Genomic DNA, 16128 nt, shown 5'->3' with positions numbered 1-16128 from the left:
AATTTTAAAAAGGCATTTGTACACCTAAGACCGCACCACGGATCAGTCTCCTTTATCACAACGGAGTTGTGACAGGTAATGCATAAAAAATTAAAATCCAATCCACCAGATAAGACATGCAAAATGTCTCCTCCAAGCCCACCCCCACCTCGCCTTCAAAAAAAAAAAAAAAAAAAAAAAAAAAAAAAAAAAAAAAAGGCAAGCAGCGCCCAGCCACCACCAGCCCTGCACGCTGGGAGCACACGCACAGTGGCACCCTCAGAGCCACCCCTGGGGCGACAGCGACAGGCCCGAGGGGCCGCCGCCCCCGAGTCCCTCCGCACCCCTCCATGAGGGGCGAATCCCATCTCGCCGCTTCCTCATGCCCTCACACAATGGTGCTTCTCCCCCATTAGCTCCGAATTGTCAACATTTTCACGCTAGGCCCCGGCCGGGCAGGACTGAGGCGCGGGCTGCCCGAGCCCCCGCTCCGCTCCGGGGCGGCGGGGGCGGTATGGCCGGGGGGGATCAATGGCCGATGGGCCGCGGCCCCCCCGCCGGCGCTGGAGCCGGAGCCCGAACTGCGCAGCAGGCGCGGCGCGGCGGGCCCGGCCCCGCGGAGACTCGGCCAGACCCGGGGCCGCCGCCCCCGGACACCATTTCGGGGAAGGTGCCGCCGCAAGTCGCCCGGCACCACCGCCCCCCGCCCCGCAGTCCGCCAGGCGCTCTCCCCCCGCGCCCCTCGGGGGCCCGGCCCGCCGCTCCCCGCGGGAAGGCGCCGGCGTTCCCGGGGGGCGAGGGCGCCTCGCCCGCTCGCGGTCCCCGGGGACGGGGCGGGGGCTCGGGGGGGTGTCCTGTCCCGAGGGGCCGCGGGCGATCGGCTCCCCCCTTCCCGGCCGGGGAAGGGGCCGAGCCCCCGCCTCCCCCCGAGCTGGGGCAGAGCCCGAGCCAAACAAAGCGCGGCCTGAGCGGGAGCCAAGGGTGAAGCAGCCTAGGCTTTTCCTGCCGGTCCCCGCGCAGGGCGGGCCCCGAGCCCGGCTTACCCCGATCCCCGGCGGCGGCGGCGGCGTTGTTCCTCTCCTGCTGCTGCTGCTGCACCGGGCGCGGCCTGGACACTCGCCTGGGTCTCCTGTTGGCGGCTCGGACCGAGTTCATTTGCCGGCTCGTGTGGGCGGCGGGAGGGGAGGGGGGGAATCCTCCGGCAACCGGTGCCTCGGCGGGGACGGGGGCGCTCGGAGGGAGCCCCGGGGCGGCCGCCTCGCAGGCGCGGGCAGCAGGGAAGGGCGGGGGGGAAATCTCCGGGCGCGGGTCCCGCCGCCGCTGCCGGCTCGCTCGAAGATAGAGGAGCCGCCGGCTCTCCCAGCGCTGCTGTGGGGGACGATGGCGCCGCGCCCCCCCGTCCCGGCCCCCGGCGATCCCACGGTCCTGCCCGGCTCAGGCCCGTCGCTGCTCCGTGGCAGGAGGAGCCATTGACACCGCCAGGGACGCGCTCGCGAGCGGGCGGCCGTGCTACACCAATCGCCGCGCCCCACACAAACGGCCGGCGCCGCCTCGGCCAATCCGCGCTGCCGTACTATCGGTGCGCGGGTTGGGGAGGGGCGGGCGGGCGGCGCGGCGCGGGGTGGGGCGGCGCGGTGCTATAAAAGGCAGGGGCCGCGCGTGCGGGGCGGCAATGGCGGCGTCCGGGCCCGGTTGTGGTGGTGGCGCCCGTGAGGGGCCGGCCGGGAGCCGGGCCCGCCGCAGCCCGGAAGCCGCCGGGGCCGCCGGCAGCGGACGGAGCCGGCAGGCTCTGCTCCAGCCGTGTGTGATGAAGGAGAGAGGGCGGGCCTCTGGCGACGGTGCCTTGTTGTGGTGCCGTGCGCCTTGGTAACCCTGCCTGGGCTGGGATTAGCCGTGCTGTTGGTGCCGGCTGGTTTCGGTTTCCTGACTGGTTGTTAACCATTTTTCGCCTCTGGATTTGTGTATGTTCCTTGGCTGGTGTGGCCATTCGTGTTTGTGCTACATTTTGTTAAAACGGTAATGCTCTATTTTGGGCTTTAGGCGAGTGTATGAAGCTTTTCTTCCTTTATTATGTTTGTTGTGTTGGTGCTCAGGGAGCAGGGAAAGAAACGAAGCTAGCTTGTGGTCTTTCTCCTTTTCAGGAGTCACTTAATAAAATGGATGGCACAACACGAGCAGTACGGAAGGGATTTCTTTGTAGGGTTGCTCAGGAATCTGCTTAGCTGTGAAGGTGGATTTGTGTGGAGTCCTACTTAAACTGAGCCCTGGGAGCTTCTGGAGCCAGGGCCCTTGTCTGTGCCTGAAAAGCAAGAGTGTTATCTGGTATAAAATGTAAATAAATGATAGCAATTAAAAACACATTAGGTAGGAGCTTGTTTCAAGCTGACAAATGAAGGTATGATATAGCTAAAGGAAATGACAGCTTTTTAAAAGAAAAAAAAAACTTTTAAAACATTTATACTTGTGATTCTAAAGGAGAGGACAGTGAAATTCTTATTCTCAGTTCATATTAGACCAAATATAAATGTATGACAAATCTCAGTAGTTGAGCACTTTTTAGACTTAACATTTTGTTGCCTTAAAGAGTGACTGGTGAAACAGTGGAGGATGTTTTTTCCATGTCCAAGGAAAGTAATTCTTGCCAACTTCTCTGATATTAAAGGAAGAAATAACGAAGTTAAGCTCCTGTGAGAAGAACTTTGTAGGGAAAAAGAATATAAACATCAGTCTGTTTGGGGCCAGTTTCTGTCATAACGATTACTAGGCTCCTGTACTGACCATTCTGTAGAGCTACATAATTACATGTAAATATCATTAAAGTATTTTTATTTTTGGTGGTAGTATTGTGGAACTGCTTTAACTCTTGAATGGGAAGAATAACCCTACCCAAGTATTGTGCTGAACTTACTGCATCATGGCTAAGGATTTTTTTTCCCTCATTGAAAACTTCTAATTTTTAAACTGGAGTATTTGAATTGTTTGAATCCATTTCTGTTCTAATTGTGCTCTCTTCACCAAACAAATGAATTCTTGGTGTCACAAGATTTTCTGAAATTGCTCAGTGTAGGTCTACTCCAAATTTTTAGTACTCTAAATCTTTGAAATCTTGTTCAAGGATGGATGACAAGCTAATTTTCACATAGAGCCTTCAAGAATTTAAAGGTTGTTACTAGAATAAAACTTGATTTAATTGAAGCAAACTCTAAACTTCCTTAAGAAGTCTTGAACTAGTTTGAAATTGAATGGTCTCTTGGCCTACAAAAACACTTTCTGTAATTAGCTCCTTAAGGTCCAAGATGTACTCTCGCTGACAACCAAAATACATTGAGGGCAATCCATAGAAGTTCTGCACAAGTTTGGGATAAATGAGTTGATACAATGAGAACCTCATGCTGAATAATACAGACTTGATTCGGTTACTCAATAAATTACTGGTGCAAAAAAGGTGATTCCTCTAAGTATTCAGTGTTTGCTTACAAGGCATGGAGTAAAGAAATATTTACAGTGCTCTTGTCTGACATCCTTGACTGTGCTTTAGAAGGTTATACAGTAGAAAGCCTGAAAACTCATCAAAACATTATTGAATAAACCTCTGTATCTCTTCTCATGCTGTTAAATATATCCAGTCTGGGACTTGATCATGATTTCAGGTTTGTTTGTTAGTCTTTAAAATGTTCTGCTTAGCCACCCTGTGTCTCTGTTGCTGCTGAAAAGCCTCTGAGAATGAAAACACCATTCTGCGATGGAAATGGCACTGAAAGGCCAAATTAATAGTTTGGGCTTCGTTGTATTGACCAGTGCGGAGGTGCTTTAAGCCATCCTGCATGATAAGCCATTCCTGAATGTGGGTGTGATTTATACTGGCAAGATAATTTTGCCTTTGTCAAGCCAGCTTTTTCTTTATTTAAATTAGGAAGAGAGGGAATGGGAAGTGGAGCTAAACTGTACAGTGATCTTTTTGCATAATTGTCGACAATAGAAATGCTTGCTGGGCTGGTTATGTTGGCCACAAATCACCTTTTGGTGACCCTTGAACAGCCTCACATTATGAACAGAAAGATGTAAGACCTGGGTGAAGAGCTTGCTTGGAGCATTTATAGCATAAGCAATTTGGACAGAGTTGTCAAGTGCTAGCTCATCATATTTAGACCATCTTCTAAGCTGCACTGAACTTCAAATGTGTGTGTATTTAAATGTTAATGATAACTGGTTCTCTGTTTCTTCTTGAAGATTTGATTGCTGCTTTGAAGAGATCACCTTTCTTCCTGCATGGAGGAAGAGATGCCACAGAGTTCTTAGTGATAACAGTAACTTGCTAATTATGTGTTAACACAGAATAGTTAGAGATGAGGCAGCTTCCTAGAGAGATGTAGTACAAGTTGTCATGAGGGGGATTCCTATTTGCGAAGGTGATGTGCAGAGACAGAAGAGTAACTTTGAGTTGGCTGAATTTCTCTGAAGTGAAGACAGTTAAAACAACTTAAATATCAAGATAGGGAATCGGTTTCTTTTTTAAAATCTCAAAGTAATGCTAAGAGATTAGAGGTAGTGGGGTCACAGAATAAGCAGGATTGGGAAATTACTGTGGGGCAGTGTAAAGTGTTAAGTCAGTGAGGCTGATTTAGGCCAAGGTGATCTGCAGGAATCACCACTATTTTATGCCATTTAATCTATATGTCTACTAGCAATCTGAAAAGCTTTGCTTCAGAGCCTGTTAGAAGTGCTTTGAATGTGGGACAGATTCATTTAAGTTGTCATGATCCATCCTTACCCTGAAGAGGCACGTATTGCTTTAGCAGTTGATCAAAACAAGTGTAGATAAAAGAGTTCAATGAATCTGTGAATTACTTGTAAGGGATTCACAAAATGTAACTAAGGATGGACTTCAACTTGTATATGATGGCCTAAAGGTCTATTTAAAAATTATTCAGAAATAACTGTTTTGAAAATTAAAAAAAAAAAAAAATCCAAACAACCAACAACCCCCCCCAAATTGCTGATTCTTAATTAAGTGGCAAATGCACAGTCTTCTCCCTAGCTTTTGCTTCCTAATATTTGTGAGAGAACAAGAAATATTTTGAGATCATGGTTAGAGTTTATTATGCAAAGCCCACCACAGTGCCTTTAGCTACAGCTTGTGGATCTGAACAAGAAATACAAGGAGTCTTTTTTTGTGCTTTTTAATCAATTCAAGTGGTTTTGCAAAGGAACCACGTCTCTCCCTCTCGGTATGGATGAAAGTGAAGCAGAAAGGACTGAAATGACTTGTCCAAAAGCATTTCCAGGCTATTAACAGGGCTATGAACAGAACCCAGGGTAAAGGAGTCCTTATCTAAGGCTTCTCCATGGTGTCATGTTACTACTTTCAGAAATATAAGAATTTTGCCTATTATTTCTAACCATCTCATATGCTGCTAATATGTCCCTGGACTAAAAATACTGCACTGAAGATTTGGGACTGACCCAGTGTGAATTTCTGACTTGTAGCTCTTTAAACTTAGATGGTTGTTTCCCCTAAGATTGAAAGATGTGGGCCTTTCAGAAATAGCTGTTGGTACATAGGACTTGTTGAATGTGCTTGCTGCACAGCTTAGAAATTCCAATGTCATTTTGTTGCAATGTCTCTGACCCTCAGTTCCTCTTAATTGTGTTTTACAACCCATCTCATGCAGCTAGAATCTTCCCACTCTTGCAAAAAAAAGACTCTTAAATCTCTCCTCCTTTTACCTGGAATCCATGTCTCCTGAAATCCAGCTTCATGTTAGCTGACCTTCCTGGGTTGCCTTCTGGGTGAAAGTCTGTGGCTGGGATGTTTTCTGTTGCTATACCAACCTGGTTTCTGCACTAAAAATAAAGACCTCAGGGTGGGGAATGTGTGTTGTTTCCTATAAGCTCACATGACTATTGCAACATGTTTATCTAACGTGTTAATTCTAATTCTGCCCTAACGAAAGCTCTCTGGAAGCATGAGTGGTGCTTCAGTTCTCATTATTTTTTTTTTTTAATAAAAGTAACTTCTAAAAAAAGTCCTGGAGGGATAGGATCTGAGTTTTAAAGCATTATTAAGTGTCTTGGTAGAAATTTCATAGCTATGTATATATATCTGCACAGCTGCTTTCTGGATTTTTTGGGAGTATGTTCAGGAGAGGGAGAGAGAGATATGGAGCTGTTTCAAGTATCCATTCTATATTTTCAGCCCATTTTTCTGATAGTACCCGATGAAATCCCTAAAACTGGTCCTCTGGATTTTACTGAATTTAGGTGTTTCAGGTAGTCTGAACTGATAGAAAGCTTAATTTTTACAATTAATTTAAATAGATTTGGTATAAATCACATAATTTTATAGGTGATGAGGTATTATTTTGACTTAATTGTTCTCATTCACTCAAGGTTTGCTTCTCACTGTTCATTTTCAGCCATGTATGTACAGAGATCGAGTATGGACTTCACTCAGTTTTTATTCTTTGGAACCTACTTTTGTTTTGCACATTGCATCAGCAGTACATCCATATGATGAGTTCTGTCTTCAGAGCTGGAGTTTTCTGCCCCCCAAATGAGGCTGGTGTGGGTGTTATTTATATTGCCTTGGAGAGGATGCAGCCTGAAGAGATCTTTCAACATAATGAATTGAGTCAGGTCCCAAATGAGAAATGTTTACAAGAAGTACATCCAATACTCCCAACTGGAAAAATCAATCATTTAATACCAGCAGGCTGGTGTTGCATGAGGGCCCGGCTCCAGATTTAGACCTACCAAAGGAAAAGAATGGCTTCTTTATGAATTTTTTTGCTGGTTGGTGGGGTGGTTCTTCCCTAAAAATATCTCAGTGGGATTCTGAACTCCTCATTTTTGCAAAGTACTCACTTTCCCTGAATCTGGTCTATCACAGGCCTAGAGGGGCAGGAGAAGTTAGGGACACTTTGCTTCACCTTTGTTTATGAACAGCTAAATATGAAACAAGTATGAGGATTCCCAGTCTTCATTTTCAATGTGTCAAACAGTTGGCAGCATTGTAGAGCAGTCAGAGGTGGGTTGCTTAAATGGAATTTTGTATCTCCATACAGAGAAGGGTCAGCAGTGAGAAGTGATGCTGCTTTCAATCTCGAAGGCAGGGAGACAAAAGTGGTCTCACCATCAGCACATGAATACAACTGCCTTCCCTTCAAATCTGGAGAGCAGGTGGGTGTGGGTTTTATTGGTACTGACAGTTTTAACCCTATCAACAACTGATTTTGTTAACTGGTGGGAACAAGTTCTTCCTGGTAAAAAGAGAGAACAGTTTTTCACTTTGCTGCCTGGTAGATGCCATTTTAAATGTCCTGCTCCAAAGCTGTATCCTTTTCTACCATAAGAGTTCTCTTAGTATAGAAAGATTGGACCTGCCCAGTGAAAAAAAAATGTGTAGCATATTGTGTATGTATGTCTTGCCAGCTTGCTCCTTATCTAGTTTGAGCAGGTAGAAGAGAGGAATTTAGGTCCTTTTTCTCCATCTTGCCATCTCAGGTGGACTTCTTGGTTGTGCCCTATTTGATAAGTGGGAGTAAGGTCTAATTATTCTTATGACCAAGAGATATTCCATCAGAACGTGGTTTTGGATGCCCTGATGAGTGTTTTGCAGTTGGGGTCCAAGTTGCTGTTGCCCTTAAGAAGCAATCCTGCTCTTCACAGTCACATTTCTGCTGCTCCTACTGTGTACCCAGTTCTGTCAACCAGCGTTTTTGAAGCAGCACAGTTTGGCAGATCAAGCAGGTAAAATGACTGCAAACTAATCCAGCTGAAGGCAGAGCTATTTTCAGACACGTGCAATGGTAGTGCAGAAATGTGGTGGGAAAGGACAGCCCTTACATGAAGGAAGCTTGCAGACAGATTGGCTCACTGTGATCCTGGAAGCATGCCTTTAATATTTCCCTGGGCCTGTGGGTGAAAGTCATTCCTAATTAGATCTGTTTTACTGGAATGCTCTCAGCCATGGCTGTGCTGCTGTGGGACTTGTCTGGGCTGCTGCTGAAACCCCAGTTCTGCTCTGTTGTTGAGCTGTGCACCCACCCAGGTGGCAGCACATCAGAGATGACCAACTTGGGAGCACGCAGCAAGTAGAGACTTTAAGCTACGTAATGACTAAGCAGTTAATTTCTCTCTGTTGCCACGTGGTGGTGATGTTGGTTGTTGCCTTCAAGGAGCTTTGGATTTCTGCTGCTGAGGGCAGGTGACAGATAAGTGGGCAAGAAATGTCTTACAGGCCAGTACCTATAGGTGACTTTCTTCAGTCTGCATGGTTTGTCCAGTTATCCACATGGTGGTGATATGTTTGCTTCTGTTTATCCTCCATTTTCTGTGTACGCATTCCTACACCTCAGCAGGGTCAGCTAATCAACAACAGGAGGTGTTTTCCTAGGAATAACTGACAAAATATAATAGATTTTAAGGGTAGCATGCTGCAGGTATCCCCTTTTGAGTCTACTCGGTTGTCATCCTAGGTTATTCTCGATCAAGAAGGTTTTTTCCTATTCCATCTTTATCACATCAAAGGCTTGGTTGTGATCTTTTTGATTCCCCAATGACCCTGTTTCCGTGGTGAATGTGTCGGGTTCTTATCATTATCTTATTTTATGCTGATAAGCAGACATGAGGGATAGATCATCCATTCAGAAGTACGTGTGTATAAATGAGATCAATGGCACTGTAAAATCCTCTCCACCAACTCTTGGTAATGAGCGTGGTCTAGGCCTTAACAAAATTTATATAGTATATATAAACATATATTCACTGTCAGGACAGCTTACAGAACAACTGATTTAAATATGTTAAATAAAATCTGGTTTTCCTCAACTTGGCTGTGTCCAGTACTACAAACTCAGATTTACTGAGTCACTGAGTTCCTGAGTCTTAAATCTTCTTGTTGCTTTAGTTTTTGAGGTTTTTTTCACAGCAAATTAGAAAAGAAAAATGGGAAATCAAGATTATTGTATATTTTCAAGTGTCAGCTAAGATGAGAAGGAAAACTTGAGTAACAGTACTCTAATACTGTAGAGAATTTTCCGTTTAGGAATTGAATAAAGGCAAGTGATGTCTCTAGGCTGTCTGATGGAGACAGCTTACTCACTGTCACTGAGAGTTCATGTTCAACATCAGCAGAGAAGCTGTTACTCTAGAAGTTTATAAAAGTTCAGCATTTATTGTTTGTTTTGTAATCTTTGTTTCTTAACAGTTGAGCCTTGTCTTTGTTTTTAATCAAACTGGTCATCTTATTATTGTGTATGATTAAATGGATGACTTTGTCTTGTAAGCTGCTTGGCAAAACCAGGCATATTTTGATACAAGTTGGATTTTTTCAGATTTATGTTTGTGTAGATGGCATTTCTTCTGTGAACCACTTTGTGTATGGACTAATTAATAGGTATTCACAACAAAAAATGCAGTCAGGCATTTTACTTTTTTTTTCCTTCTTTTTTTTTTTTTTTTTTTTTTTTTTTTTAGTGAGGCAGAAAGCAACTGAGAAGAAGGAAAAGCATCAAATCTAATTTTCTCTCTATGCTCTTTTCCAACATGACATTAGGTGCAGTAGTCAGTGTTGGGCAGTACTGGGTGCTCAGTGCTGGAATTTTGCATGGCTCTAAACATGTTTGGGTGGAAAAGGGAGGTCCAGCTCTCACAATCACAGTTTCCACAGGTCACTGGTTCTGTTGCACCACACTCTTTTGGGCTATGTGTGTGCAGGGTTTCCATACTCAGCCTGTGAGGTGTGGAAAAAGAAGGTGGCAGTCCAATCTATGAGTCAATTTTTGGCGGTGTGGAAGAGCAGTAAGTGAAGAAACGAAAAGGTGAAGATTGGGGAATGGAATGTTTGGCGTTGGTTTTAATTAGAAACATCCTGTTCATCGCTCATATGTGAGATAAAAAGGGAAGAATATCCATTACTACAGTAAACTGAAAGAGGAAATATCTGTATTATAGTGAGCAATTCTAATTGAGCTGCCAAGTATAATTGACTGGAAATACAGACCCTATTCCAGCAATACTTCCCTTATTATAGTGAATGAGTGAGAGTCAACTGGCAGTGTATTTATTCCTAATCTTTCTGCAGCTGATGACTTTTGTCTAAAATCCAAAGTACTTCAGTACTAACTCAGTATTAAACTTAGCAATTACATCTGTCAGCTAAAAGATTAATAAAGCTCAATCAACAAACCTCTCTTTCATAAACCCAAGGCTTCTTGTACCTGTCCCCTCAAAAAGGTACAAAGACCATCTGGCACTCGTACCATGACCTAGAAGAGCAGCTGTGTAAATCAGAGGAGGAAGCTGATACTTGCAAAGCTCAGACCTGAAGTTCTTTTGGTTTTGGGGGGAGCTTTGTTCTTGCCAAGGAGGAACCAACCACTGAACTCCTCTGCTCAAGTTCTCCTAGGCGTGGAGCTGTGACTCGAGAGAGAGGTATGTGCTGCCCGTGACTGCAGCTTATCACCTAAAGTGACCTTTCCTCTCCTAGAACTGCAAACCAGCTGCAAACCAACACTGAGACTGTTACTTCAAGTGTTACTGGAAATTAGATTAAAATCTGCAGCTCCTGGATTTGCTTAATTAGCTGGCAGTACCTTTAAATACTTTTTAGAGCATTTGGACAGTGATGTGAAACATGCATCATTTTCAAGGCTTAAAGCTTACTAAATTAAATGAAACAATCTGAGATCCTTCTACATGTCAAAGGGAGAAGTTTAAGAAGTTTGAATTCAGAGTGTTCTACATTATAAAGTTTAACAAATATCAATATAAATGGATAGAAGTAGTCCTTCCACCCTCCAGTTGATACAAAAGACGTTGCGCACTTTCCACGAATGTCTCTATGTAGACTGAAGCTTCCTCTGAACCCATTTATTTCTTCTTCTGATTAAAAAACATGAGAAGAGATGTTGCAAAGTAAATACTTGGAATTACTATAAAGCTGTGGTATCTAAAAATAGTGGCAGAGAAAACCTTTAATTTCTAAAATTTTTCTAAAATACACAGAAAGACATTTTTGACGATATTCCATTCAGGTCACTAAATTGTTACAAGCTATTACACTACAATGTAAGACATAAATCTTAAAAGAATGAAAAGTGCAGGAAGTTTGAATGATGCATGACCATAAATTTACTCATCTTTTATATAATGCCTTCTTGAGGTGCTGACATTTTCAGTACATTAATTGTTCATAATGAATACTCTTGCACAAAACATTCAAAGGTAATTTTCTGAGGCCAAAGAATGACTAAAAAGTTACTCACTAAAGAGCAATCAATAATCTGTATCCAAAAGATCACTCGTGGGATGTGAAATAAACTGATGTAACAGGTAGAGAAATTTGTATATAAAAGAATCTGCCCTTTTCAGAAGTTTGATGCCCTAAAACAGAAGCTATAGAATTGGTGTGGACTGGTGCAAAGGCAAAATCATTATGTACTAATCATGTTCAATTGAAAGCACAGAAAAAACCAGCTTTGGGCAAAATATCCCTATCTCTTGTGGCAGAGATGCAGGAGGTAGCCACCCGTGCTGCAGGTAATATATGATCGCTTTTGTGCTGTATGCCTCAGGATGGATAATAATTATCAGTGAAAATATGTTTAAAGAATATACTAAAATACCAGGAAAATGAATCAATTGATCTACCAGACTTCTTCCAGGCAATAGATTTTAAACAACTTGTCAAATACTTCTTGGCTGTTTATACCCTCACGTAAGAGCTTTCCCTGGTTCATAAAAAAAATTAATGTGAAATCAATAATGGTATTTAAAAATTCAGCAAACACTTCCCATCCGGGGAAAGTCTCACTTTCAGAGTGCCACTAATGCAACAGGCAGAGTGGGAAAACCACACAGACTTGACCTCAGTGGTTAAAACAGAAGCTAGTGCAGATGGAAAGTGCAGTGAAGAGATGATTTCAGAAGCAATCAGGAGGACCTGCCTGCTTCCCCACAAGAACAAATCTCTAAACAGAGCCACTGTGAGCAGCAGTTTGCAAAAGTCTTGTTTGAAGATGCAGTTGAGATGCTATGCTGACTTCCTGCTAGAAGATACAAACTGGCCTGAACAGCAACCAAAAAAACCCCAACAAAACAAAAAACAACAACAACAACAAAAAACCAAACAAAAACACGAAAGGCTGAAAACCACAGCAGCAGAACAGTAAAAAAAGCTTCCTCTAGCATCATACAACCCCACGAGCTGCTAGATTTCAGACAACAAAGAGGGAATCTTTGCTACTTCACATTGCTTCATTCTACTCTTGCAGAAAAACTGGGATCATTGTGGAAATGGGAAGAAACAATCCATAAATTAGATTTGTGTGTTAGTTTATATTTTTAATAAAAGCACACAGAGGAGTAATACAGTAGATGGTGATTTTGTGGCTGTATCTGCATTTAGGTGATTTCTCTGATGAAGGAGATACATTGCCATTACCATTTATGTAAATTTATACAATTTTAATTACCCACCATTGCCACATTTGATCTGCAAACATCAATAGGATTTGTCAGTATCCCCTCTTCTCTCCCTTCGTCCCCTAAGTGATTCAGAATTGTTTTCCAGCCTCTTGCACAGGGTTGTTCAGTAGGGGCAGAAGGTGAAGTGCAAGCCTGCAGAATTTGGGGGTGGTGGTCTCCCCTGAAAGGCTGATGTACTGAGCTGCTGCATCCAAGAGCAAATTTCAGAGTTTGCTCAGTATTGTCATCTCCAGGCATCCATGCCCACACTCTCTTGGTGGTATGCACAAAAATTTTAAAATATACTGCTTTATTACTCATGGTGGTATCTAGTTTGGGGGGGGATTCACATGTCTCACACCTCCCCAAGCTTTTTTATCTGAACTAGTTAAAAATTTGGTTTTCATATTAGGTTAGAATTCAGATTCACATGGAAGCGCTTGACTCCCAAAGCTGTGTCTTCAAGCAGCAGATAGGAGATGCACGATAGAATTGGCAGAATTGCACTGCTCTAAGCACTTTTGGAGACATATGCTGCTTTTCCCACTCCTGGAAGTAGTCCCACAGATGTCTCATGATTATTCACTTGAGTCATAGTTGCAGAGTTGACTTGTTAGTGGTTCGGATTCCCAGATTCCTACACTGCATATTTAATCGAAGAGCAAATTCTGACTGAAGACCTGCCCGGTTGAAAACAGAGAGGATACGTTTAACCAAAACCTAATGCTTTGAACGTAAACGAAATCGCCTGATGGCTAAGAACTCTGTTAGGTGAAAATGAGCTATCTCCAAGGAGAAAGAGACGCGAGCACGACGCGAACAATCGGTGCGCGGCGCTAAGCCGTGGGCTCGGGGGTGCGTTTTGCTCCGCGGGGACATTATCCCGGCGCTGGGCACCAGGTGGCGCTGGCCGGCGCGCTCCCGCATTCCCGCCTGGCCGCGGCTCCAGCGTTTGTTTTGGAAAGGAAGCGCGGGAGTTACAACGCCAGACAGCAACATCTCTGGCCCGCTTGAGCCGGAGTGGATTTTTAGAGCGAAATCGCTCTGGGGAGTCTGGGTGTTATTTTCTTGGCTGAAGTTACTGGAGCAGGGGATCGCCTGTGTGCCGTTGCTGACCAGCTCTTCTCCCAGGTTCATGTGCTCCGTGAGAAACGTGGGAGCACTAAGCCTGTGCCTAACTCTGTGCTGCAAGCTTTAATATCTAGTGTATCGACAGAATAATGGCTTTTTACCCCCCTCCCCAGCTGTGCTCTTGCTGTTAATGAATTATTACGTGCTGCACCATGAACAAATGTTAGACAACCTGAGAAAACTTTAAATTGCTTCGTCTTTTAAAAATTCCATCGGATTGGTTTGTTGGGGGTTTTTGTTTGTTAGTTTGTTTTGTGGTGGTTTTTTTTTAATGGAAAAGGAAAACAATTTCTGTCCACAAATGTCTTTTAAAGAGTTCAGAATATTACATATACCCTGCAAATGGGGATTTAAAGATTCATTGGATATTGAGATGGTCTGAAAATGATAAACATTTCTCAGTGCTTTCTCTTAATTTTCCACAAAGTTTCCAGAGCATTTGAATCAACTGACTCTTAAGTTGGTTCAACTTTCAGGGAAGGAAAGTTGTTTTCTTTTTCCTTGCTGGTTGTATTTTTACTAGAAGTGAGGACAAGATCAGGCAGATGGAAGGGGAAAAAGTGTGAAGGAATTCTAACATCAAAATCTTTAAAACCACATTATTGGTTTGAAAAAATAAAGACATTAGTTGTGTGGCTTCTGTGTCTAAATTACAGAATGTTTTAAAAATGCCATTTTAGTTTTAAAAATTGTTGCATTTATTCAGAGACTGCTGAGAATGAAAAGTATTGATAAGTTTTACTAAGCATTTTCATATGGAATCTATTTTCAGCCACATACCAGAAAATGTCTTTGTTATTTTTTTGAATGAGACCCTAATCTCGGAATGACTTTTCATTTATCAGAGCCTTTTAAGTCTGCTATTGTGTTTCCAGTCAGATCCTTTCCACTCACTCCTTTTTTCCTGTGTCAGCCTCTTACAAACTTGCCATAGGGCAAAGTTCGCAGTTATTTTCCACAGGCACAAGGATTTCCCCTCTCAGGGGTGCACTTGGGCTTTTTGCAGTGGAAGCCAAGCACGAATTAATACCAGCTTTAATAGTTTGTGATAAAGTTTCTTGTGGTATATAATACTCAATAGACAACCCTACAGTTTGTGATTTAACTTGTTAGCAATTCAAAGGCTTTTGTTTCTTATGCTATTTAGTCAGATGAAATGGCTTAGTGGTTTTTTGCATCACCAGCATTGGCATTTGTGTCTGTGTTGGTTCCCACTTCAACTATAATTTAATAATGTTCAAATACCACTTTCTAGAAAAAAAAAAAGTCAGTTCTGGCATCTGCAGTTGAGAAGTTGGAAAACGTGAGTGCAGTATGCCAAAAAAATCCCCAAAGAAATATAATTGACTCCTTTTCAAATTCGATTATTTTTCTGCTTTGTTTTTGTTTTGGATTTTTTTGTTTGTTTTGTTTTGTTTTTTGGTTTTTTTTGGGGGGGGCGGGGAGTGAAGGGATGGATTACAAATGTTTTAGCAATTCATATATTTATTAATAGAATAGAATAGAATAGAATAGAATAGAATATATTTCAATTCCCTGAAATATATTTATTTTAACTTTTTCCAGGGTGTTCAAGTTTATTTCTATGTATTTTGTAGGCAAGAAACAGCTGAAATTCTCTCAAGGGGTTAAAAAAAAGCACAAAACCTGTTTGTTCTCTCCTAATTCACTCTTACAGATTTTATGACTCCTGGTATCAAGAAGGATTTGTGTTCCTACCCTTGACAGAAACTTCCACCTCCCCATCCTTCTGCAGTGAGGATGTGCCAGCTGTCAGCCTGGCTGCCATCTCCCACCCTCCTGCAGCTGAGCAGAGCTTTTAATCAGTCTTGGAAAGTGCTTTGCTGGCCCTTCCCTTCTACAGAGGCTGACGTTCAGGCTGTAGTTCCTCATATCAAATGTGCTTTTGTATCTCTTACTGGGCATTCGCTACCTTCAGCTGGAGCTGGGACCAGCAGTTGTTTGCCTGTGTCAATGACCAGATAATAACAGGAGAGAGCAGAGGATGAGATCAGAGAAAGAGCCAAAGCTGTCCTGGTTAGTGGCACCATGGGCCCAGATTGCTCAGTAATGGTTTACCAAGTATCAGCGTGAAAAAATAATCATCAGGTTGTTTAGGTAACCTGACTTACCTGTTAAGGGGCAAATAAACATCAGCATCACAAAATGCAAGTAATGGGTAAGAAATCTGGGGATTTGTGCAAGTTCTGATTTGGAAGAGCCAGCTTAGTCAGAGTCAGCTCTCTGGGAAAGTGGCACCAAGGAACCAGTGCGGATCAGCCAGGGCTCCAGGGGCCTGCAGCCAGCACAGCCTGGCTTTGCTTGTCCTTCTGACACTGAGGTGACCTTTGGCTGATTCCCTTTCCATCTTTCCATGCTCTGATCTGCTCCTGCCGTTTGATTGCTTTGTCCTGTTGAACTCGAGCTCCTGGGCCGGGAGAGGCTGCAAGTTGCATTTACTGGGTGTGTAAGAAGCCCTCGGCACCATGGGGCTGAGCCTGGTGAACGTCTCCAGGCCGCTGCACCAGCAGCAGCTGTTACCAGTAACAG

The 16128-nt window shown here is 43.5% G+C and overlaps 1 protein-coding gene across 2 annotated transcripts in view; it reads right to left on the bottom strand.

Annotated features, from left to right (window-relative positions):
• The window catches only part of FBXO11 (F-box protein 11), a 69163-nt gene extending 67755 nt beyond the window's left edge, over positions 1–1408 (bottom strand). For both annotated transcript variants that reach the window (XM_066178101.1, XM_066178102.1), the window contains exon 1: positions 1023–1408. In XM_066178101.1, the coding sequence (XP_066034198.1) occupies positions 1023–1134 (112 nt within the window). In that variant the 5' untranslated portion in view covers positions 1135–1408. The remainder of the gene's footprint in view (positions 1–1022) is intronic.
• Positions 1409–16128: the final 14720 nt, after the last annotated feature.

Source organism: Chamaea fasciata, unplaced genomic scaffold, assembly GCF_029207755.1.
Source record: "Chamaea fasciata isolate MVZ Bird 193981 ecotype frontalis unplaced genomic scaffold, bChaFas1.0.hap1 SCAF_3, whole genome shotgun sequence".
Taxonomy (NCBI): Eukaryota; Metazoa; Chordata; class Aves; order Passeriformes; family Sylviidae; genus Chamaea; species Chamaea fasciata.
This window is presented reverse-complemented; position numbering and strand designations above follow the sequence as displayed.